Source organism: Ursus americanus, chromosome 2 (genome assembly GCF_024610735.1).
Source record: "Ursus americanus isolate L20-20 chromosome 2, mUrsAme1.1.p, whole genome shotgun sequence".
NCBI classification, from domain to species: Eukaryota; Metazoa; Chordata; class Mammalia; order Carnivora; family Ursidae; genus Ursus; species Ursus americanus.
The window spans coordinates 38,101,175-38,124,886 of NC_142128.1; the positions used below are offsets into that span (position 1 = coordinate 38,101,175).

Sequence of the window (23,712 nt, forward strand, 5' to 3'; positions counted from 1 at the left end):
CATCATAAAATCGGGTTTATTGGGGGAAACTAGCAGCAGAGCAGGGAAGGAGGAGGGCCCTGCCCTGCTGACCCGTCTCCATCCACGGAGGGGCCAGCTTCCGAGGACCTGCCCCTGTGCACTTCGCTCTGTGACAGGACAGGGCAGGGGATGTCTCTGTGGCCCTGCAACGGTGGAGGAAGTGGATGTATGGGAGGAAGCTTCTGGAGCCAGAGCAGCCAGGGGGCCACCCAAGGTGACGGCGGTGTCAAAATTCCTGTCCGTGTGGGCGTCCTCGGTCCAAGCAACACAGACCCTCCGTCTGTCCTCTGAAGTCAGAGCAGGAGCAGAGAAGATGAGGAGCACACCGGCGCTTGCCCGCAGGAACGTCCAGGAGGGAGGGGAAGCCTGCGTCCCTCTGTGAGTCTCCTTGTGCTGCATCCTGGAGCCCGGCCACGCTGAGGGGCATGGACGTAGGACTGAGGAAGTCACGGTCCCTGCAGAGAGCCGGCTGGGGAGGCCGCAGAGCCAGCAGATTCTGCTAACAGCTGTCGGGACTCAGCACTTCTCTCTGGAGCACCCACGCCCGTGCGAGGCGCCCCTTCCACAATGGGGCTGCGCAGAGACTCGGCGGGTAGAGGCACAGACTTCCCTCTAGGAGCGGCCACCTTCCGTGGGCATGCGTATTTGCGACACGAAGATGGACGCGGGATTGGGGTGTCCTGTCTGTTCACAGGGATGTGTCTTTGGCCTTGGCCGCGGGCAGTTCCCCATCTCGGGGTGGCGTGCTTCATGGCCAAGAGCACTGCCAACGACATAGCCCCCGTGTCGGGTGTCCACTGCCGACGGCCGTCAGCACAGGGTTCTCTGCCGGACAGCTGCCCGCTACCTGGGAGGTAGGGCCGTCTTCGTGACAGCTGGCCAGGCTGCTAGGCTCCGGCCCCGTAGAGCTGGTAACTGGGTCAAATGATGGGTCACATGCTCGCCAGGGATGGGAGCCAGGGTCTGCATTGGGGGGTCTAGGTTGCCCTGTCCTTGGGGGAGCCATTTCCATTTTAAGCTTGCCCCAGTTCATGAGAAAGTGGGGGCTCAGAATGAGGGGCAGCAGCAGAGAATCAAGGCCTCTCAGCGACATGAGGGCAGTGGCGAGCAGGGGCCGCAGCGCCCCCTGCAGGCTGGGAGCAGACCACTCGGCAACCGCTCCAGAGGAGCCCGACCTGCTCGCGGTCCAGCAGACATGGGGCCAGGTGAGGGGCACTGCCTCCCGCCTGGGGGTCTCTTCTGGGGGTGCCCAACCAAACTCCATCGTTCCCAACCTCGTGGCACTGAGACTCAGCGCAGTGGCTTTGTGGTGGCCGACCGTTGTTGCACAGGGGACGTGGACGCACATACCAGTTCTACACGGTGAGATAGAAAACAGGGTTTATTGGCGGGAAATCTATAAGCAGAGGGACAGTGGGGTCCCAAGCTGTCGCTGTCCCATAGCCGGACAGCAGGCTCCATGGCCAGCTTTGCAGGAGAGAGGGGGCCTGCGGCGTGCGCTCCCTCTGCAATTACAGCACGGATTACAGCATGAACGCAAGGAAGCTCGCTCTCGAGGCTGTGGCCCAGTTAGCAAGCAGCTGCCTCTGGAGCTCCTGGCCGAGGTCAGCCTGCTTCTCCTCGGACCTGCTAGGCCAGCCGTCTGTTATGCTACCAGATGGGAGAAGGGGATGGGCCTCCACTGCCATCCGGGCCTGCCTCTCCTCCTGTGTCAGATAAATGTGGGCGATCCAGGACCCAGACATCGTGGGCCAGTAGGGTCTGTCCGAGGCCGGCTTCCCGTGGACATCCGGGTTGGCTCCCGCTGCCAGGAACGACACTGCTGTGGGGACTGCAGACCCTGGGTTTAAGTCAGAGGACAGCAAAGAGAGAAACTCCGACAGAATGTGTAGTGAGGCCTCTGCTTTGGCCTGTCTGCCACCACGAGGGATGGCTGCAGCCCAGCCGCACGTGGCCAAGGAGCACAAAGGTCCACCTGGCACCTGTCTGGAAAACCTGTGGGGAGGCTGGAGCTCTGCAGGGCAGCTCAGCAGGAAGCAGCAGAAACTTCTCCAAATGTGCCCACGCCAGACTGGACCATCCTTGGCAAAGTCACGTACTCTGAAAATGGATGGGTGTTTGTGGCTCGGAGCAGCAGAGCAGAGAAGAGGCATCTTTGTGGAAAGACGCTGCTTCAGCTCTTTCGTGGGCCAGGACCTTGCCCTAGGTCACACACACCTGCAGGCCGCCAGCTCCTGGCACTCTTGTTTGCCCGCTCGGAGACATCATCAAAGTATGGCTCCTGGGGGACCCTTGAGGAAACGTGAAGGCCACCAGTGCTTTGGAAGAGTGGAAGAGAGTTTTTGTGAAGCAAGATCTAACCGGGTAGGATAGGCCAGGGGCCTGGGTACGCTTGGAGTGTCCTTGATGCTGGCAACGCACGGGGTCCATCCGCTCGAGTCGGGAGGAGGTTGGCCTCACTGGGACTCACTGTCCTGTTTTGTACCTTCCACCTTCCTAATTACAAAGAAACACATATTCGTTATAAAAATCCAAACATGGCAAAAGTAGGCAATATAGAGGGTTTCCCTTTCCTTAGAGATAACCATCAGCTAGGCTGTTTTCATACACGTTCCCATAAACACATCACACCGTTTCCATTAAAAGGGGAAGTTGCCCCATAACACGCACTTTGGGGGTGCCTGGCTTTCTACACTAGCATATCCTGGGAGGAAATCCACACTCCTGAGAGGTCCCGTCTCCCACTCCAGAAGTTGCTGGGATCTGCATGTGGCCTTAAGATTCTTTGTCGCGAAATGGAAAGTTCTCGTTTATTACTGTGATGGGTTTGGAAAATGTCCACAATTCTTTGGTGTCCCACGGGGAGTGTGGGAAGGGACAGAGGGAAGGAGCCTAATTCCCCTCCCCTTGTGCGTGGGCTACGTGTGCTCACCGGCTTCTAAGGAAAAGAGTAAAGCAAGAGTGGCAGGGTGGTGTGAGCGTGTTCAGAACGTCACTGTCGCTTCCCTCCTGTTTTTTTTAGACAGCTTTACTGAGCTATCATTCCCACGCCACCCAGCTCGCCACGTCAGTGTGGGACTCGACAGGGTCAGTGTATGCGCAGCCATGCGCCCATCCCCACAACCACTTCGAGGACGTTTCCACGCTCCCCAAAAGTCCTCTCTGTCCTTTTCCACTTTCGTGGAGAGTTTGTGAAGGGCTGGTGTTAGTTCTTGGCTAAGTGTTTGGTATAGGGCACCAGGGATGCCATCCAGGCCTGGGGCCTTTCTTGGTGGGAAGTTTTAAAATGACTAATTCGGTGTCTGTACCTGTTACAGGTCTATTCAGATTTTCTTATTTCTTCCTGAATCAGTCTTGGTAGCTCGCCTTTCCAGGAACGTTTTCACTTCAGCTCGGTTACCCGATTTCCTGGCATGCTGCTGCTCAGTGTTCCCTGACGACCCTTCTGTGCGTGTGTGGTTTTTCCTGTGGGGTAGGCAGTAATGCCCTATTTTTGATTCTTTATTTTAATAATTTGAGTCTTCCCTATCTTTATCTTATTTAAAGATTTTATTTGGGGGGGTGGCTAGGTGGCTCAGTCAGTGAAGCATCTGCCTTTGGCTGAGGTCATGATCCAGGGTCCTGGGATTGAGCCCCATGTCTTTTTAAAATATTCTATTTATTTATTTGACAGAAAACGAGAGACAGAGAGCACAAGCAGGGGGAGCAGGAGGCAGAGCGAGAAGCAGGTTCCCTGCTGAGCAGGGAGCCCAAGATGTGGGGCTCAATCCCAGGACCATGGGTCATGACCTGAGTTGAAGGCAGACACTTCACCGACTGAGCCACCCAGGTGCCCCTAAATAAAATCTTTAAAAAATATAAATAACGATATTATTTTTTTAAGTCATCTCTACACCCAATGTGGGGCTCGAACTCACGACCCCGAGATTAAGAGTTGCACGCTCCTCTGAGCCGGCCAGGGGGCCCCTGAGTGTTCCCTATCTTTACAAACTAATTTTGAAAAAAATTAAAATAATAAAGAAATAAAAACCAATTTTGGGGGCAATGTAGTTAAAGGTTTGCTAATTTTGTCGATCCCTTACAAAGAACCAACTTCTGGTCTCGTTCATTCTCTCTTCTCTGCATCACTCATGTCTGTTCTTCCTCATGTCCTCTGCTCTCGGATGGCTCCGTCATTCTCTCCCTAGTCGTCTCCCTAGTGTCGTCACACGGGGTGTCGGTCGCTGACTTGAGACCTTGTTCTGCTTTAACGGAAGTCTTCGCAGCTACAAACGTCCCTTCGTCCCTTCGGCGCTGCTGCCCGCGCCTCCTCACGCGCCGCGCCGCCATCTTGCTCACTGGGGACCATTTCCGCCGGCGCCGGGGCCGCCTCAGTCGGCTGTGCGGCTGTGCGTCCTTCGCGCGGCTGATCTCTGCTTCACCCGCTGCGCACACACGCCGTCCTTCGCGTGATTTCAGTCCTTGCTGTTTCGGGGCCCAGTTCGGTCTGTCGGGCGAGCGCCCCCCCCCCCCCCCCCCGCTCGCCTCGCTCCGCTGCCCTCCTCGGACCCTGGTCCGGCGGGGAGACAGCTGTCGTGATGGAGGGGCGCCTGGAAGGGGCTCCTCAGCCCCCACAGGCCTTCCGGCGGCCGCAGCCCTGGGCCCCATGTCTCCTCCAAGCTCGGCAGAGACCCCGTGCCAGGACCCCCAGCCCACCCACTCCTGACGCCTTGCCCACAGACACTGTGCGGCGCAGTAAGCGTTTGTGGCCGTCACCAACCGCGCGCCGGGCGCCTGAGTGCGCGAGACAGCTGTTAGGGACACACCTGCTGGCAGGCCGGCCACTCGGGCTGGACGCACAGCTGCGCTTCCGGCGGAAGTTTCATCTTTTCTGAGGAAAGAACGTTGAAAACACGGGTTAATAATTCTTGTGTAAGATTTTCTTTTCTTTTTCATTATTTTTTAAAGTAGGCTCCACGCCCAGCATAGAGCCTAACACGGGGCCTGAACTCACACCCTGAGATCCAGACCTGAGCGGAGATGAAGAGTCAGACACTTAACCAAGACTGAGCCACCCAGGCGCCCCCCCTTTTCTATTTTTAAGTCATCTCTACACCCAACATGGGCCTTGAACTCACAACCCGGAGATCAAGAGTCACAGGTTCTACTGACCAAGCCGAGCAGGCGCCCCGTTAATTTTCTTGTTGAAGCTGCTAGAGCCAAAGGTACACACTTTGTCATGATGACCTTAAGGCCTTGAGGATAAAGAAAACTGGGTGGAACGACTCCGATTGGGGCAGTCACTGGGAATCCTGGTTTTCTGACACCCCAAACTACCTGTGCCTGGTGAAAGAAGCTATCTGGGACCCTGAGAGTCAGCGTTCAGCCCCTGTCATTCAGCAGAGCAGACCTGAACGACACATCGAACCAAACTACCCTCAAATGTGCCACAGGCGTCCCACAACTTCTATTTCTTCTCTTTTTTTTAAAGATTATTTATTGCGGGCACCTGGGTGGTTCAGTCAGTTAAGCAGCTGCCTTCGGCTCAGGTTATGGTCCTGGAGTCAGGGGATCAAGCCCTGCATCTTGCTTCCCACTCAGCAGGGAGCCTGCTTCTCCCTCTGTCCCGTCCCCCTGCTCCTTCTCTCTCTCTCTCGCTCTTTCTCTCTCCAATAATCTTAAAGATTATTTATTTATTTGACAGAGAGCACAAGCAGGGGGAGCTAATATGAAACTAATATGAAACACAAAAACGCTTCCTAATAACTGGTTTTCTATTCTGTTTATGTCAAGGGAACCCATTTTCAGTTCAATAAAATTAAGTCTTGGCAAAACCTTATGAGTGTACATGTGTGTGTGCCCGTGTGCGTGTGCATGCATATATGCATGTGTGCGTGCATGCATTGTGCACGTGTGTGCCCACGTGCATGTGTGTGCATGCGTGTGTGTGTGTGTACACACAAATATTAACACACTCTTCTGGAGCAGTCTGTTTTTTCATCTGATTTTCAAGAGACTGATCTGTAACCAGTTAAGACCTCTTAGGATAAAGGAAAGGAGAGGAAGTGAATTAGAAGGGGAGTCGCTTTGAGAATGGGACGGATCTGGGGTGTTTCCAGGTTCCAGAGAAGGCGCCAGCGCACAGGACAGATAGAAGACTCTGGAAAGGTAGGAAGGCCAGGGCACCAAGCTCCTCAGATGGTGTGTGTCCCTTGAGGTGTCTGAACCTCAGGCTGGGAGAGTCGAGACGCCTACAGCTCTTTTATACTCCCCCCTGTGACCCCATCCCTGTCTGCACCTGGGTCCTCCTGCCGGACCACGCTGGGGAGCCGCTCCCGCTGCCTCAGGGCCTCCAGGCCTGCCAGGTCAGGCAGGTGGCAATGGCTACGCATCACCGTCACCCGCTGGCCCTGCGTGATGGCCCGGCTGCGGCAGCCCAACCGGGCCTGGTCCCGGCACATCCAGTACACCTTCTCCCCGGCCGCCTTCTCCTTTCTGTAGAGGAAGGACTCGTACACCAGGAACCTGCCCCCGAGGGACGTCCTCAGGAACTCCAGAGGCCGGAGGGTTCCTGGAAGGAAGTGGCAGCATGAACGGGGCGGCTCAGAAGCAGGGTGCAGAGCCTGGGCGCCAGGGACAGAGGCCGTTTCCTTTGCGCCACCAGCCTGCCCCAGGAAACCGCAATCCCCGCCCCCCCGCCCCCGAACCCGCTCCGCTCTCTGCCTCCACACCAGCCTATGCTGTGGGGCCCTGAGGGCTGCAGCTCCAGCTGCCAGCCCAGGGCCCGTGGCCCTGACAGCCTCGAGGACAGACAGGCTGTCTCCTTCTCGGGGCTTTGGTGCTGCCTGGGAGGCTGGCCCTGCTTTCCTGCAGGCCTCTCCTGACCCGGCTTGGATTCCACACTTGCTGGCGAGCACCCCAGTCAGAGGCTGGGCTGGAACATTCAGCGGAGCCCATGGCTGGTTGGGGCCATGCACAGGGAGCCTCCTGGCTCTGTGTCCACCCTCCCCTTGGCCAGCTGGCAAACAATCGACTCTCTCTTGAGGCTTTTAAGACCTTGAATTGAAATGTCATGCGCTGTTGGGGTTTGGGTGGCTAGAGGGAACTGGGGGTGAGGGAGGAAAACAGGCATGAGAGACCCAGAGAGGGGAGACAGAGGATCCCTGAGGTCCAAGAGCATCGCCCCATAAATGGGTGCTGAGCACTTCCTGTGGGAGATCATGCCACCCCACCCCCTTCCCTCCAGCTGTCTGCGTGGGTTTCTCTCCAGCCAGGCAATCCCAGACTAGCACCGGCCATGAGTGTGGAGCCCCCGTGCAGCCCTGCCTTAGGGAGCTCACGCTGCGGGTGGCTAGACCCCACCAGGCACAGGGCTGCGGACAGAGGGTCCACAGGAGCACCTGCCCCGCTCCATACCCTCTCACCCGCACCTGAGCCTTCCCTCTGGGCTGGGCTGGGGATCTGCTCCCTCTGCCTCAGGGCCTCCAGGCCCCCCAGGTCGGGCGGGTGGCAGTGTCTGCGCATCACCATCACCCGCTGGCCCTGCGTGATGGCCCGGCTGCGGCAGCCCATGCGGGCCTGGTCCCGGCACGTCCAGTACACCTTCTCCCCGGCCGCCTTCTCCCGCCTGTAGAGGAAGGACTCGTACACCAGGAAGCTGCCCCCCAGAGGGGTCCTCAGGAACTCAGGGCCTCCTGGGGAGAAACGGGAGAGGTGGGTGGGGGCGGAGAGCTGGGAGCTAGGTCTTGGAGTTCAGCGGTGAGGTGATGGGGGCCCCTGTTCTCAAAGCAAGAGCAGCATAGCTCCTGGGTGGAGCAGACCCGGGAGGACTCCACCCTGAGACGGCAGGACTGAGGTGAGGAGGGGAGGGGCAGGAGGGGAGGGGAGAGCAACAGGAGAGGGCTGTAACCACTTCCAGAGTGTTCGCCTCGCCTTAGATTGGGAGGATGCTTGCTGGGGGACATGAGAGGTCAGAGGGAAAGGCTGGCTGTCCGGGTCTCCTGCCTGTCACCAAGGCCCACTGGCCGCAGTCTGTCCTACCTGGGCTCCCCCGCTGAGCCGCACCTGGGCGTTTCTCCCGCTGCCTCAGGGCCTCCAGGCCCCCCAGGTCAGGCGGGTGGCAGTGGCCACGCATCACGGTCACCCGCTGGCCCTGCGTGATGGCCCGGCTGCGGCAGCCCATGCGGGCCTGGTCCCGGCACGTCCAGTACACCTTCTCCCCGGCCGCCTTCTCCCGCCTGTAGAGGAAGGACTCGTACACCAGGAAGCTGCCCCCCAGAGGGGTCCTCAGGAACTCAGGGCCTCCTGGGGAGAAACAGGAGAGGTGGGTGGGGGAGGGAAGTGGGAATTCAAGGTCTTGGGGTCCCCTCCTACCTCCCTGGACCTGAGGAAGCAAGACTTGAGGGGTCCCGGCTCTGGGCCAGCAGACTGAAGGACTCACCTGGGTCCTCCTCATCCTGGTCCTCAGCAGGGGATCCCTGCAGGGCTTGGGGCGGGGCCGGGAGGACTTTTGTGCGCTTTCTAGGCCGGGCTCTAGTGAGAGTCAGGGTCCCAGGCCCCCTGCGGTAGAGCAGACTGTCCACGCCTTGGAGCAGCTTGTCCGCTTGGCCCCTGGGCCCGCCAGGCCTGGCCTGCAGCGTCTCCATGGCCTTCTCCTGCTGCCGCCGGGCTTCCAGGCCCTCCACATCGGGCGGGTGGCAGTGGCCCCGCATCACGGTCACCCGCTGGCCCTGTGTGATGGCCCTGCTGCGGCAGCCGTGCAGTGCATGGTCCCGGCACGTCCAGTACACCTTGTCCCCCACGGCCTTCTCCCGTTTGTACAGGAAGGACTGGTGCACCAGGAAGCTGCCCCCGTAGCACGTCCTCAGGAACTCCAGGGGCCGGGGTTCTCCTGGAGGAGGAATCTAGGGCAGTCACGGCTGCCAGCCGAGGAGAGGAGGCCAGGGAGGTGTGGGGGCCAGGGCTTTTCCCTTTATGCGGACACTGACTGTAGCTTCCCCGAGCCGGGCGGGCGTGGGCCCTGCGTGCATTCCCACCGACCCCGCACCCAGTGAGCCAGGGAGATGGTGCCCGTCCTCTCCTGGAGGTCAGCGGGGAGGCCACTCAAGGTCGAGCACCAGGAAGGACCGAGCTGGCTCTGACGTCATAGCCTATGTGTTCAGTCATCCTGGCCAGACTCTTTTTAGGGTTTGTTTGAAACTTCTATTTAATTTTTGAATAACACATGCACACGCCATAAAATACAAATGGTGGCAAAAGACAGACAGTAAAAAACAAGTGTTCCCTGCCTCCCCCCACTCCAGTACCCAGCACAGCAGCTGCCCTAAATCCTTACACCCTCAAATCTGGGTCAGGAGGGACCCGACCCTTGGGACCAAGCCCACCTCCCACTGGCTGGTAATAAAAACCCAGAAGACCTCAGCTACTGGGCGCTCAGTGCCACCACACGTGGGACTGGCGCTGAGTCCTTCCCACACATCAAGCTTCTGGTCTCCCTGGCATCTGAGCGATCACCCATCCCCGACAAAGCTCCCGAAACCCCAGAGGTTCAGCACCTGCGCTGAAACCAGGTGGAGCTGTGATTTGAACCTGGTCCAAAGCTCTCCCCTAGGCCGACCTCCCCTAACCTCACGGGAAACCAGGACCACCTGGCCCTGTTAAAACTCAGGTTTCTGGGCCTCACATCAGACCCTGCTGCATCAGAAAGTTCCAGAAGGACTTGGGCCCCCTGGTTCTGGAGCACTAGTTCTATCCCCCGGGCTTGATGATTTCTAGAACGTGTTTCTATCTTTTAGCCATGTTGACTTGGAGCGCATTACAAGCCATGTGGGACCCCACGTTTCACTCTGGGCACAGGTAAGGACCCGTGGGTTCCCGCTTTCTCCAGAGTGGAGCCCAGGTGTGGGGCACTCACCAATCCCCAGGGTCGGGCGTTTCTTGGGGGGCAAGCTCAGCAGCGACAGGGCTCGCAGTCCCTCATCCTCTTCTGCGGCAGGCTTGCTCAGCACCAACCCAGGGGTGGGCTCCGGCTCCTCAGAGCACAGCCACGGGCCCACCCCTTCCAGCGGCTCCTCCACTCGGCCCCCAGGGCCCTCTGGACCCCCCAAGCCTTCAGGCAGGGCTGGGCTGGGCAGCTTCTGTCTCCGGCGCCGTGCCTCCAGGCCCTCCTCGTCGGGCGGGTGGCAGTGGCCCCGCATCACTGTGGCCCGTGGGCCTCGGGTGATGGCCCGGCCCCGGCAGCCCAGCTCACAGTGCTCACGGCACTTCCAGTAGACCTTGTCCCCCACGGCCTTCTCCTGCTTGTACAGGAAGCACTCGAGAACCAGGAGGCGGCCCCCAAAAGGGGTCCTAAGGAACTCCAGGGGCTTGGGGGCTGCTGGGGAAAAGAGATGACTGGGTTAGCTGGAACAGAGCAGGGCTCGAGGCCAAGGACATGGATGGAGGGATGGGAGATACACAGAGATGACACCGTGAGATCATCACACCAGCCTGACACAGTCCTGATTAGAGACAAGGATGCTTAGCTCCAAGCAGAGGTGGGACCCCAAGGTCACCCCCCAGAAAGGGGGTGCACAGGGCCGATGTCTGAGCATGCAGGGCCACAAAGGGGGCTGGGCCAGGAGCAGTAAGCCTGAAACTCACTTGTGTCTGGCTTGTTGCGTTTCTGCTCAGGCTCCTGGGGCGTTGGCTGGACTGCCCCCACTTGCTCCTCCACTGGCAGGATCTGGGGGGTCCTGGCCAGTGCGTCAGGACCAGACATCTCCAGGGACACGACACAGTGCCCTCCTTTGGGCTGGGAGTCCACCCCATCAACGTTCTCCGTGGAGACCGTCAGCAGGACCAGTTTAGAGAACTCTTTGGGCTTCGTGGGGGCTGCGGGGACAACATCTGTGCCTGGCTCAGGGGACTCCGGGGACGGCTCCTGGCCAGCCTTCACACTCTCGCCCTCCTGCTCGCTGGGCTCCGGCAGGGGCATTCTGGGACAATGGCCCGTCCCCCAGGCCACACTCAGGACCCAGCAGATGGAGTTCTCTTCCTCCTCCTCCTCCCTGGTCGGGAACCTGGCAGTCCAGGGGCTCCGTCCTAAGGAAGGAGGCAAAATCCATCAGGGGAGGCCCCCTTGGGCCTGGGGCTCAGGAAAATGGACATGGGGTGGAGGTGGAGGCAGATGGGGCTGAAAGGCCGGGGAGGGCCCCGCACAGAGCTGGAGCACCCCGGGTCGCTGCCTCCGCTCAGCCGCGTCCTCGCAGGCAGCTGGGGTCTGTCACCTCCCCTCCCCAAACGCCACCCTCCTGTCTGTAAAATGTGCCGCAGGCAGGGCTCTCCAGGGGCTGCTGGGGTGACCGAGGCACTGAGAACCGCGAGCTTCTGCAAAGACAGGCCCGTAGGTGCCGAGCACGGTGGGCCGTGTCTTCACGGGGTTTCCCATCTCACTTGGCCCGTGTATGAAAATGGGTCATTCTTGCTGACCCAGGGTACAGAGGAGGACACTGAGGCGTGCCAGGACAGCCGACACGGCCATGAAGTGCAGAGCTGGGAGTCCGGCTGAGGGGGATCCGGAGCCCGTCCCCCCACGGTACCTGCTGTGCCTCGCCCGGGATGACGGTAACCGGCCGTCCTGAGCACCAAGCCTCAGAGACCAGCACTTGGGACATGGGCTCAGGTCATGGACCCTCCCACAATGCCCGGTGGCCTTCCTGCTGACACTGTGTCACAGGGAGACCGAGCCGGGCACGCGCTGGCGCTCTGCAGAGGGGACGCCTGGCTCTGGGAGGCAGGACTCTCTGGACTCAGACCTAGATGTGTCCCCCACCCCAGGCCAGAGGCCCTGGACCACACAGAGCTCGGGAGATGCCGGGGCCCCAGGAGGGCAGTGACCTTGTGCCTGAGCGGTGCTGGTGCTGCCTCAGCTGGGAGGGGACGGGGCTGGACAGGGGTCTGGAGAATCCAGTCACTCCGGGCTCCCTGGCTTCTGGCCTGGAGAAGCAGAAAGGACGTATTATGGGGGTAGAGCCAGCCTGGAGCCAGCCCTGGGGTATCAGTGTGCGGTGGACTCTTTTGTTTTCTTGAGGGACTGGGTGGTGGGTGAGTGGCTGGGTCTCTCCCACCTCTCCTTAAGAGTCCAGAAGCAAGACCGCAGCCTTCCCTGCACATTTCAGCTCCCCATTGGTGAGCTGTCTCCCTCGTTTCCAAATTCTGCCATTCCAGTGCCCCCAGTCTCCCATTCCTGCTCTGAAGTTCCCTGGTTTAGGGCCCAGATTCAGCTCCCCAAAGCCTGGTCAGCCTAAGGGCAGGATCCCAGTGTCCCCACTAAGACAGAGCCAAGGCTGAAGGCACAGAGGGACGCCTCATCCTCGCCCCATCCCGCAGTACACGCCTGCCCATCCCAGGGCAGCAGTGGAGGGGTTTGGAGTGGAGGGTGGTGGCGAGACTCCAGGAAATCTTCCAGGTAAGGGGCCACCTGATTGAGAGTCCCGGCTGGCCTGCCCTTCCGCGTCATGCCCCTGGATGAGCCAACCCTCGCTACTCCCGTGCGGCCCTTCTCTTCCCTGTCCATCCCGCCCCACACCGCGACGTGGCGGCTCAGGGACGCGCGGGCCCCTGGGGACCAGCCACAGCGAGACCTGGTGCGCGCCTCTGCGCGCTGCTGCCCGGGGCAGAAAAGGGTGACAGCGGGAGGCCCTGCCCCACCCCGACCCCGCCACCACGCCCCCCTCGCCGACTCGCCGATTGGCCCCAGCGCCCGTCCCTCAGCCAGCAGCCGCCCCCAGCTGGCTAGCTCTGGGTCTCCGCGCGCCCCGGTCCCGCGCCCCAGTCGCCTGGCGCGCTCCTGCCGTCCCAGCGGCTTCCAGCCTGCCGGGCCAAGGGCGCAGGGGCCGACCCTCCCTTCTGCAGAAGGCCTCAGACAACGCGGGCCAGGCGAATCGCTGCCGTCGCTGTCCACACAGCACGCATACTCCTACAGGCCCGGGCCCCGGTCACCGCCACACGCGGGGCAAGAGGCGACGCTGTGAGGACCCTGTGAGGACCCCGACAGGCCATCGGCCTCAGCCTCAGACCATCAGACGCCGAAGTCTGGCCTCCTCTGAACCAGAGGGCGCTGGCATGACTAAGACCCCCCACATTCCCCGGGAACTGGACCCGGAGTCATGGGCAACCGGAGTCAGGAGACAGTGCGGTCCCCTCAACTACAAGTTTTGCTTAAAAGGCTTCCAAGATCCACGGACCTCAAAGGATATGGAAGAAGGTACAGCACAACAAAAGGTGAACTATGGTCGCCCCCCATCCCCCTCTGCGGAAAAGCATGGGTCAGCAATGACCTAGAATTTGGATTGGATTGACAGTTACCATTCTCAACCGTTAAGGGGCCTTGGAATGTAGATTGTCTAATGACCACAGATCCTCCCATAAGGTACGCAGGCCCCCTTGCAATGTGCCTTGAATCTGGACTGGCTCCAGCCCAGATGGGTCCCTTGCTGTGTGACTTGCTGAGTGTGGCAGAAGCCTGCTGTGGGGGTTGGAAGTCCTCACCCTCAGGACACGCAGCCCTGAGCCTGCCAGGCATGGAGGAAAACCATCTTGCACTGACCGGTCCAGCAGACCCCCAAGCTGTGTGTAGCCACATGAAGGGGCCAGAGGACCCCAAGCCACGGGTGCGATCCTGCATGGCGGCCACAGGAACGGCCCACCCACCTTATGGGGACATTGGTCAATAATACACTGTTATTTCAGGCCAGTGAGATCAGGGTCATTTGCTACTCAGCCGTAACTAATACTCGGCAAGTGACTGAACCTGGTGGGTTTTGGCTTTTTGATGGATGGAGCACTACAGGTTGTGAGATACACAACATCAAAGGGCACTTGAACTTCAGGTACCCTGCAGCACAGATGTTAAATCCCTCAGCTGATCATGTTCAAAGGGCTGGTAATGCAGCGAGAAGAACAAAAATAGTGAGGATAAAGGATAGCAATGAGAATTACGTACTTAAAAAGTCATAACAGGGAAGCCTGGGTAGCTCAGTCGGTTAAGCGTCTGCCTTCGGCTCAGGTCATGATCCCAGGGTCCTGGGGTCGAGTCCTGCATCGGGCTCTCTGCTCAGTGGGGAGCCCACTTTGCCGTTTCCCTATACTGCTCCCCTGCTTGTGCTCTCACTCTCTCTCTCTCAAATAAACAAATAAAATCTTCTACAAAAATAATAAAAAGTCCGTAATGCAAAATTAGCCAGTCATGAAAACAGAAACGTTGTATGAACCCACTTATGCAATGTCCCTACACTTGTCAAATTCACAGCGGCAGAGTCGGGGGGCGGGGTAGGGCGGGGGGTGGTGGAATGGGGAGCTGTTGTTCGGTGGTTGTGGAGTTTCAGTTTGGGATGATGACGACGTTCTGGTAGTGGTTGGTGGCGATGGTGGCACGCCAGTGTCAGGGTGCTTCATGCCACCAAGCTGTGCACTTAGAGTGATTCGAGTTGTAAATTTTTGTGACACATATTTTCACACACACACACACCAATCTGTAACAAACTACATGTAGTAATGTCCATTTACCTAACATCGTTGGTGAATGAGGTTCTTCAAAAAAGGCAGATTTACTAGCTAAAGTTATGTCTCCATGATGCGGACTTCTACCGTTTTACCTGTTTCACAGTTTCCCCACCAAGGACGGATCTCTTCATAAGCTCTTACCACTCTCCACTGTCTGGATGAAGGGGGCATACATATCTATCCTGATTTGGAAATAAACGTGTCTCCACGCAGTTCCCTTGGTAGAGCTCCCCTCCCCACTTGGGGCCCTTTCTCCAGCCTTCGTGTCCTGCTCTCTCTGGTCACCAAAGCTCTCTGCCTCCTGCAGTTCTTTGCACTGGGACCACCAAGGCTCTTCATCTCCTGTGTCCTAAAACAAGACCTAACAAAAGCCCCTCCTTCCCTCAACAGTTTGACTTTGCAAGAACAGCCCACACTCCTTCCTTCTCAGCCTCGCTGTCAGGAGGCTGCCGGCCAGCCCTGCGGACACCAACCACTCTCTCCTTTGGCCACCATGCAGGGTCGGCCCCGGCTGGGTCAGTCTGTACACCGCCTTCTCCCTCGGAACCACCCGCGCTGGCCTATGTGTGGTCCATCCATACAGTGGACTATTTTTCGGCCATAACAAGGAATCAAGTTCTGGCACGTGCTACGGTGTGATGAACCGTGAGAACATCACGCTCAGTGAAAGAAGCCAGGCACAGGGGCGCCTACCTGGCTCAGACGGTTAAGCATCTGCCTTTGGCTCAGGTCCTGATCTCCAGGTCCTGAGATTGAGCCCCAAGCTGGGCTCCTCGCTCAGTGGGGAGTCTGCTTCTCTCTCTCCCCCCTGGTTGTGCTCTCTCTGTCTCTCCCTCTCTCTGTCTCGCAAATGAATAAATAAAATCTTCAAAAAAAAAAAAAAAAGTAGAAGCAGCCAGACACAAAAGATAGCAGACTGTATGACTCCATTTATATGACGTGGTCAGAACGGGCAAAGCCACTGAGATGGAAAGTAGATGAGTGCTTGCACAGGACTGGGGGGGGAGGGGAGGTTAGGAAGTGATGCTAAAGGGTGTGGGGATTCCTTTGGGTAATGAAAATGTAACACTGACTGTCGTGATGGTTGTGGAACTCTGAATACACGGAAAACACGGAGTTATACACTTTTGATAGCGGAATTATATGTATTAAATCATATCTCAGTAAAACTGTTAAAGAAAAATCCTTATAGGGACTCAGGTCCTCAGGGTCAGTTGGATGAAAAATAGTTTTCTTTTCTTTTTTTTTTAATACTTTTTATTTTTTTTTAGTCATCTCTACACCCAACGTGGGGCTCAAACTTGCAACCCTGAGATCAAGAGTCACACAGCGCTGACTGAGCCGACCAGGCGCCCCAAAAACCAGTTTTCTACACCATAAGCAGGTCTTTCACTATTGGGCTTGGTTTGTTCATCAAAGAAGAGGGCTGGCATGGATGACATACTAGGATATTGTGTAAGTTGCTAATATCATATTGTAAAAACTATATAAAAATATGTTTAAACTGTTAAGAACCTAATTCCTAGTACACGGCCCATAATCCCGCCACCCGGACGCACAGCTCTCTCCCTTCCCGGATTAGCGCTCTTGCCTGACATGTTGTTTTCTGCGGCACACACACTGCATTCAACATGTTGTTTGCTATTTCACGCCACTTTACAGGGGGAGGCCCCCTCCTGCAGACCAGTTGGAGCCCTTGCAAAGGAGCAAACCGTCGTGCAAGGTAGGCCCAGAACAGCCTCGACCCATCGAAATCCTGGGCAGCAATGCCCCCGAAGGCCACAAGATAGCGGTGTTGCCCCTTAGAATGAACGTACTGCGTCCTTGGTAAAAATTCTCTGCCTGACACAAATGGTTCCAAAACAAGAATGTGGGAGTTCTTCCATGTAGCAAAAATAACTAAAGATTTCCCAAAATGTTTGTATTGACAAAACTTAACAGTTAGAAAGCAGATGCAGTTAACAAAGTCTGCAAAGGCTGTCTTTTCTAAGCTAAGGTTTTCCCAAAAAGCAAACCTAAGTATGGCTCAGACCCCGCGGGGCCTCTGGCCCTCAGCCCACGCTCCTCTCACTCGGCCTCCCGTGGGCTCTGCTCACGGTCGGCAGTTACGGACTGATTTCATTTTATGTATTCATGGCCTAAACAAAAAAACAAACAAACAAAAAACCCCAAAAACTGAGTCACCTGGGTGGCTCAATCGGTTAAGCATCTGCCTTCAGCTCAGGTCATGATCCCAGGGTCCTGGAATCGAGCCCCGTGTCGGGCTCCTTCCTCAGCGGGGAGTCTGCTTCTTCCTCTCCTCCCCGCTCATGCTCTCTCTTTCACTCTTTCTCTCTCAAATATTTTTTTAAAACCCCCAAACCTTAAATACCTAGGAAGAAATATCTCAAAATGTTAAAAGTAGTAAGAACAGTCATTTATTTTCTCCTTCCATTTCTTTTGTTTTCTTGAAATTGTGGACAATGTGCATGAACTCTCAGTACCGCAGGGAAACAGGAGACACCGTAAAGACAAGGTGCATCTCCTTGCTTGGTCATCTGTCCTTCAACTCCGTAACTCTCCTGTGACAAGTCACATGAGAAATTAAAGGGTAATATAAACGACAGAGCGATGAACAAAAATTGAGGATATGAAAAATCCTCGTTGTGGGACCTGCATAGCCTCAGACACTCTCTCCAAGATATTTATTAACTACAAAGGGAAAGACAGTAGCTTGACAGTGGGGAAATCCCACGGACACCACCCTACGTGGTCGAGGTTGACTTCGCCGGTCATAAGACACATCAACACCATGACGTCCTTGAAGAGATGCACCGAGAAGGACACCCACTGTCTCTGTGATTCTCCTGCCCCAGGCGCACACCCCCCTTTTAACCAGACAAGCCATGTGGACGGGGGTCCACAACACAAGTGACCAGAACACTTCAAAACTGCTGAGGTCATTGAGGACAAGGGCAGGCTGAGGACCCATCACAGATTGGAGGGGGCCTGAGGAGACACAACAGGTAAATGCCACGTGGGATGACAGGACAGAAAAAGGATGCTGGGGACAAGCTGGAGAAATCTGAGATCAACAGTGTAGGCGAAATGAACTGTACCCACGTTGATTTCCCGGCTTCGATCGCCACGCAGCGTCAGGTAAGATGCTGACAATCGGGGGGACTGGGTGATGGGTATGTGGGAATTCTTCGTACTCTTTGCAATGTTTTTAAAATCTAAAATCAACTCAGAATATAAGGTTCTTGAAAACCCAAGTTTCAAACTTACAGACACAATGGGAGTTGACAGAGAAAGTAAGTGACAGAGACCTCCTGAGTGTAAGGTAAGAGAGAGAGAGAGGAAAAGGGAGACACCCTCCTGTCCAGAGCCTCGTCGTCCGTCCTGGGACCTGGGACCTGAGCCAGGAACAAAATTCCTCTGGTATCAGCCCACACCTCCAGTTCAGTGACCCAGCAACCTCCTTGCCAAGTGTCACCAACATCCACGCTCCACTTCTAGGGCCTTAAGTGAGTGGCCCAGGACCGCACGGCTAGTGACAGCCAAGACTCCAACCCAGGCCCAGCTGGCGCGGAGCGAACGGGGTGCCTCCCTGTGCCCGCAGCTGCTGAGGCTCGACGCAAAAGCGCCTGTTGCCGAGGAAGCTGATGCTCGGAGCTGCTATGAGGCCTTCAGAGTAACTCATCAGCGGCGCTGATGTGTCCCTACAAATCAGCTATCTTGTGGTTTATCAGAGTGGCTTCCGGCTCATCTGGCCAACGGCAGGCCCGGGGCGGGGGGAGCGCTGGAGGGTGGAGTAAGGCGGGTGCTCCTGAAGCCACCTGCCTGGGTGGGCCCACCAGCGCGCTCTGGTCCAGCTTTGCAGGACCCCCCACGCCGCCCTGGAAGCTGGGCTGTGCGGGCAGCATCTAGCCCCTGTCGCTCACCATTTCCTGTGTGGCCCCTGAGCTCCTCCACCAACAGGGACCGCAAGGAAATTCCCAGCTGAAATCTTACAGTAGTTTCTGTTTTCCTGGCTGGATTCTGACTGGCACATCCTTTAAGAGTCTGAAGGACCGTGATTATAATATTTAATATTTACCAAATACAACGATGCACCTGGCACTAACCCCCAAGGGCTCTGCACGCACTGTTCCTGTTTATCTTCCAAATAACCCCGTCAGAGTCCACTGTTCTTTCACATCACAGAGGAGGAACCAAGGCTAAATCTTAGGTTCCTGTGACCAAGAGCAGGCCGATAAAGACAGAGTCCGCAGTCAAAACGCCTGTGTCTGTCTTCAGGGCCTCACCTCTTAAAATCAGTAAAAATGTTTCTTTGCACATTGAGGATTCTGACCACGGGTATCAACGTAGTAGGTTAAGACTGGTGGTTGCCGGTCAAGGTGACTTGCTTCCCAGGCAATACCTGGCAATGTCCAGGGACATTTTTGGTTGTCACCACCGGGGGGCAGGTCATGCTACTAGCATCCAGTGGGAAGGGGCCAAGGATGCCGCTCAGCAATGTACACAGCCCAGGGTGGCTTCTCCAGCACCCCCCAGAGAAGCATCTGGTCTCAAACGCCAACAGAGCCAAGACTGACAAACCCTACTTGAGATCGGTGTTTAAAAAAATGAAACAGAATTTAAAAAATGAAATAGAATAGAAAGAGTGAATCCATATAATGACATTAAGTATAGTTTTCATGCAAGTTTTATTATAATTAGTTGTTTGTGTAATTCTCGTCTTCATAAGAATTCCCCTGGGGCCCTTGATAAAAATGCAAATGCTTGGATTTCCATCTAAAATTCTGACAGACGGTCTGGAGAGGGATTCAAGAATCTGGATTTTTAGCAAGTACCCCACGGGGCTCTGGCTCTCATGGACCATGGACGGTGCTTTGAGAAACACCTGAATAGACGCCCTTGAGAAACAGGTGGTCGGCGGCACTAAGTAATGAGCCTAAGAAGGATTTGAAGAGTTTTCTTCTTTGTGTGTGCCGGACCCCACATGAAGTACTTTATACACATGGTCTCATTTAATCTGTCACATTGTACATGTTCCCTCATTAACGCGTTAAATAAAATCATTAACATCTATTTACTTCATGTCAGTAGGAGGGTCATGATCTTTTCTGAGATGATCCTGTAACAATTTAACACGTTTCACATACCTTGGGCTATTGGGGTGGGGGGTGGGGGCTCAAAAATACAGACAGGGATTTGCTCAAACTCATAAGTACGGTAAGTGAAATCTGGTGGAGAGAGCTCCTGGAGCATGGCTTCCATAGCCTGGGATAGCAAATACTGGACTTCTAAAAATCCCACCGGAGACTCCTTATGAAGGCTTCCAGCAAAGCAAACTCAAGAAGGCCCTTACGGTGAAGGAACACGCTCTTACCTATGCAAACAATCAGGCCAAATCTAACGAGACCAACCTTATTTCACGATTGGAAGTATCTTTCACTGAGGCTATGAGACTGTAAAAAACCTTTGTGGCTCAGTGGAAACTATGCATTGTCTGGAACACATCCTTCCAGGTTACAGGATTCTAGCCTTTGAGCTATGTCAACAACTCTGCCCAGTGCAGACGACCGAGAGCAATGCATAACTGTACTAGTCTGTAGGCAATAAACGCTGTCGCCATGTAAGTAAGTACATGTAAATAATTCTTCCCCCTGCAGAAGAAGCCAGTTTTGCCTCCATGTGCACATTTATTTCTATATCTGTAGTCTTCTAGAATCTTCTTTGGATTCTCTTGCCAACTGGCTATTAGATATTTCTGGCTCCTTGGTTAATGAGTTAAGTAAAAGCTTCCATACATGTTCATTCTACATCTGTATGAAACAGTTTTATTTCCTTTGGTTTGGTCTAGGGTTCTGCTTTTCTAATTGCCTGGGTCACTGGTCCTATAATCTCTGGTTCCAGTCAACAATTTTTAAAATTACATATGAAATCTCAATCTACATTGGACGCAATAAAAGCGGGTGTTATTTTATGAAAGTTTCACTTGTTATACACATGTCTATTTATTGTAAGTGGACTTAAATGTATTTTTTTACTTTGGATGGTCACTGCTTTGAGGTCAATACTTGGGTCCTCGTGTTTATTTTGTAATGTTCAATTTTTCCTCACTAAAGATTTATTGAGTGACTGGAGTATTTTTAAATCAGGCAGATGTAAATGGAAAGTTCAAAAGCCTCACGGTTTATGCTTCGTCACTCTCTTACCCTCCCCTCTCCCCCAGAATTGAGGCACAGAGCAATTTAAGCACAATACTCAAGCTGCCTGCCCTGATACTGGTGTCATGCTGGTGGTCACAAAGGGCTCGGTGTCAACCTAACGCCCAAGAGACACACAGTATTACAAACTGCTCGCTGCCTCTCAGGCAAGATCTAATAGGTAAGGTCCTGAAAGCCTGAGCCTCGCTCGGCAGCTGATGGTGGATCAACAGAATTACCTTCACGCACAGAGAGCAAGCACCGCCATCCCCATCTGCTGGTACCCGGGTCCTTACTGGGTTGCTGGGTGCGACAGCTGGGCAAATTCCATCAATTCTCTGGACTGATTTTACCTGTGACACAGGAAAAGTGGCAAATGAGATACTGTATATGAAATTCTTCAATAAACTGTAAATCATCACGCAAGGCCAAAGAGTTCTTTGTCGGGCCCAGGGGTCCTGATGTTTTGAAAAAGCTCCTGGGTGACTCCAATGGCTGTCCCCCTCCCACACACGCTAACGAGCCATGAGGGGTAGACGTGTGCACTGACTGACTCTTGAACCCTCCTACAAAATATGCATGCTGTTTGTGCATACGCGTATCATTCCTGGGGGTGTTGAGGGTGGCAGTGACCCCCTCCCCCAGTGATTAAGAATCACTGTTCTAGGGGTCCCTGAGTGGGTCAGGCGGTGAAGCGTCAGTCTTCAGTTCAGATCGTGATCCCAGGATCCTGAGATCGAGCCCCATGGCAGGCTCCCTGCTCAGCGGGGAGCCTGCTTCTCCCTCTGTCTGCCTCTCCTCCTGCTTGTGTGCTGTCAAATAAATAAATAAAATCTTAAAAAAAAAAAAAAAGAGTCACTGCTCTAAATAGGATTTCTCAATCTCAGCACCACTGGCACTGGGGGGGAGGGGCTATCCTGTGCAATGAAGGGTGTTCAGCAGCATCCCTGGCCTCTGCCTGCTGGATGCCAGTAGCACAGCACAGCCCAACCATCCACACTGCTGTATGCCCCTTGGGAACCCCTGCTCCTGAGCACCTGAGAGAAGGCACAGGGCATGGAAAGGAAGATTCTAGCTCCAGGTCCTCCCAGCCCCAAGTCCTTCAGTCAGCAGATCAGAACCCTAGCTTTTTTTTTTTTTTTTAGGTAATCTCTTTGCCTAACGTGGGGCTCAAACGCACAACCTGGAGATCAAGGGTCGCATGCTTTATCCACTGAGCCAGCCAGTGCCCCAGAATCTTAGCTATTTTTTTACTTCCTCACCAGGCCTCATGTGTCCTCAAATCTCATTCTCTGCACACCTGGTCACACCACTTCCCATTCCTTCCCACTGAACATCACTCCAGGGCTTTGATCCTCACCCACTCCTCAGTGATCTTCCCATCCAGCATCCAGCTTGGCCAATTCTCCCTACGCAGTGCCAACCAGTAAATCTTCCTAAAGCTGAACTTTAATTATTTCTCTCTCCAGTAAAAATCGTCTCCCTTTCCGTTATAAACACTCCACACTCCAGCCCCAACCTCACACACTATCTCTTCTCCAAGTCCGACTAGGAGCTTTTGGAAGAGGAACAAGATAAACCTGATGGCATCAAACCAGAACATTCAAATCAAGTCCTCAAAGAGATTTTGGTCCTGAGAAGCAGAAATGTCAAAATATCAAAAATTACCTTTTCTCTGGAATGAAGATTACCCATGATTATCTGATTATTGGAACTCAGCATCCCCCAAAGGCAAGAAGTAAAGGCAGAGAAAGACGAATGTTTGTTAAAGCAAGGGTTTCAAACTGTAGTCAGAAGCATTAGGTCCTGACATCAATTCCATGGGTTAGCAATAGTCATTTGGAATGCAGAGATCAGAACAGAATCAGAACAAAGGTGGAGGAGATCTGGCTGTTAGGACAGAGGTTAGGGCCATTTCTCCCTTTGAACTTATCCTTCAGTAATCTACACCCACAGGCACAAGTTATGCATGTAGAACATATTTCTTGAGTCAAAAAAGTTTGAAAGTCACAACAGGCAATCTGCGTAATCAGAAGTGGAAGGAGGGGTTTAATAGCAAAAGTGCAAGGTCACTGGGACCTACAGAACCGCGCAGATGGGACGGGGCTGGGGTGGGTGCCAGCGCGGGTCAGCTCCGGTGGGACGGACACGGCCGGGCGCGGGGTGGGGGCGAACGTGGGGCTCCCTTTCTGGGGACGTCAAGGCTCAGTCCGGGGTCGGCTGGGTTGGGGCGAAGGAGGAGCCAGGAGAAAGGAGGCGAGTCTCAGGTGAAGGGCAAGGAGGCAGCCTGAGCGCCGGGACACAGAGACGGGTGACACCCCCCCTTCCAGCCTCAGCAACCCTCGGGACCCCCGGGGAGGCCTGGCCGGGGGCGCGGCCACGCCGTGGGACCCGGGACCCTCCCCGGCCCGCTGGGGCCCGTGCTCACCGGGCACCGGCCGGGCGGCGGCGGCAGCGGAGCCCTCACTCTCCGGAGACCGAGCCGCGGCGGGTCCTTTGGCCTCGGCCGCCGCAGCCACAAGCGTCGACCTCGCGGCCCAGGCGCCTCGGGCCACCACAACCCTAGCAGCCGCTCCCCGCCCCCACCTGCCCTCTCGGGAGCGAGCCCCGTGCCCGCGCCCCGCCCCGCCGGCCGGGAGCGCGCGCCACCCCGCGGGGGAGCCGACCTCTTGGAACGCCCAAGCGGGCTCCCAGCGAGCATGCGCAGCAGGGCCGTGGGGGCCCCATTCCTCCTGCAAACTCCGTTTCTCCGGCTCTTCCGAGAGCGGCGCCGAGCTGGCGGCCGGACCAATCGGCGCAGGGATCTACGGCAAGGGCTTGCGAAAGGGGCGGAGCAAACCCAGAACTGGGCGACGGTGTCCGGGGGCGGGGCGCTGGCCGCGCAGGCGGCTAGGACTGGGGATGCTGGGCGGGGGCTCTGAGACGCGTGAGTGGGAGGCTTAATTGAGATCACGCCCCGGCCTCCGCCAGCATT

At 55.7% G+C, this 23,712-nt stretch overlaps 1 protein-coding gene across 1 annotated transcript; it reads right to left on the bottom strand.

The window, feature by feature from the left end:
- Positions 1-1,384: 1,384 nt before the first annotated feature.
- FLYWCH1 (FLYWCH-type zinc finger 1) lies at positions 1,385-23,381 on the bottom strand. The gene is made up of 11 exons (XM_087865781.1): positions 23,167-23,381; positions 20,978-21,091; positions 11,878-11,976; positions 10,642-11,082; positions 9,914-10,372; positions 8,441-8,890; positions 8,041-8,304; positions 7,431-7,694; positions 6,299-6,571; positions 4,827-4,891; positions 1,385-2,513 (listed from the first exon to the last, which is right to left on the bottom strand). Exons 4-11 carry the CDS (start codon positions 10,973-10,975, stop codon positions 2,478-2,480), a joined length of 2,145 nt encoding a protein of 714 aa, XP_087721907.1. The 5' UTR covers positions 10,976-11,082; positions 11,878-11,976; positions 20,978-21,091; positions 23,167-23,381; the 3' UTR covers positions 1,385-2,477.
- Between the last annotated feature and the right edge of the window lie 331 nt (positions 23,382-23,712).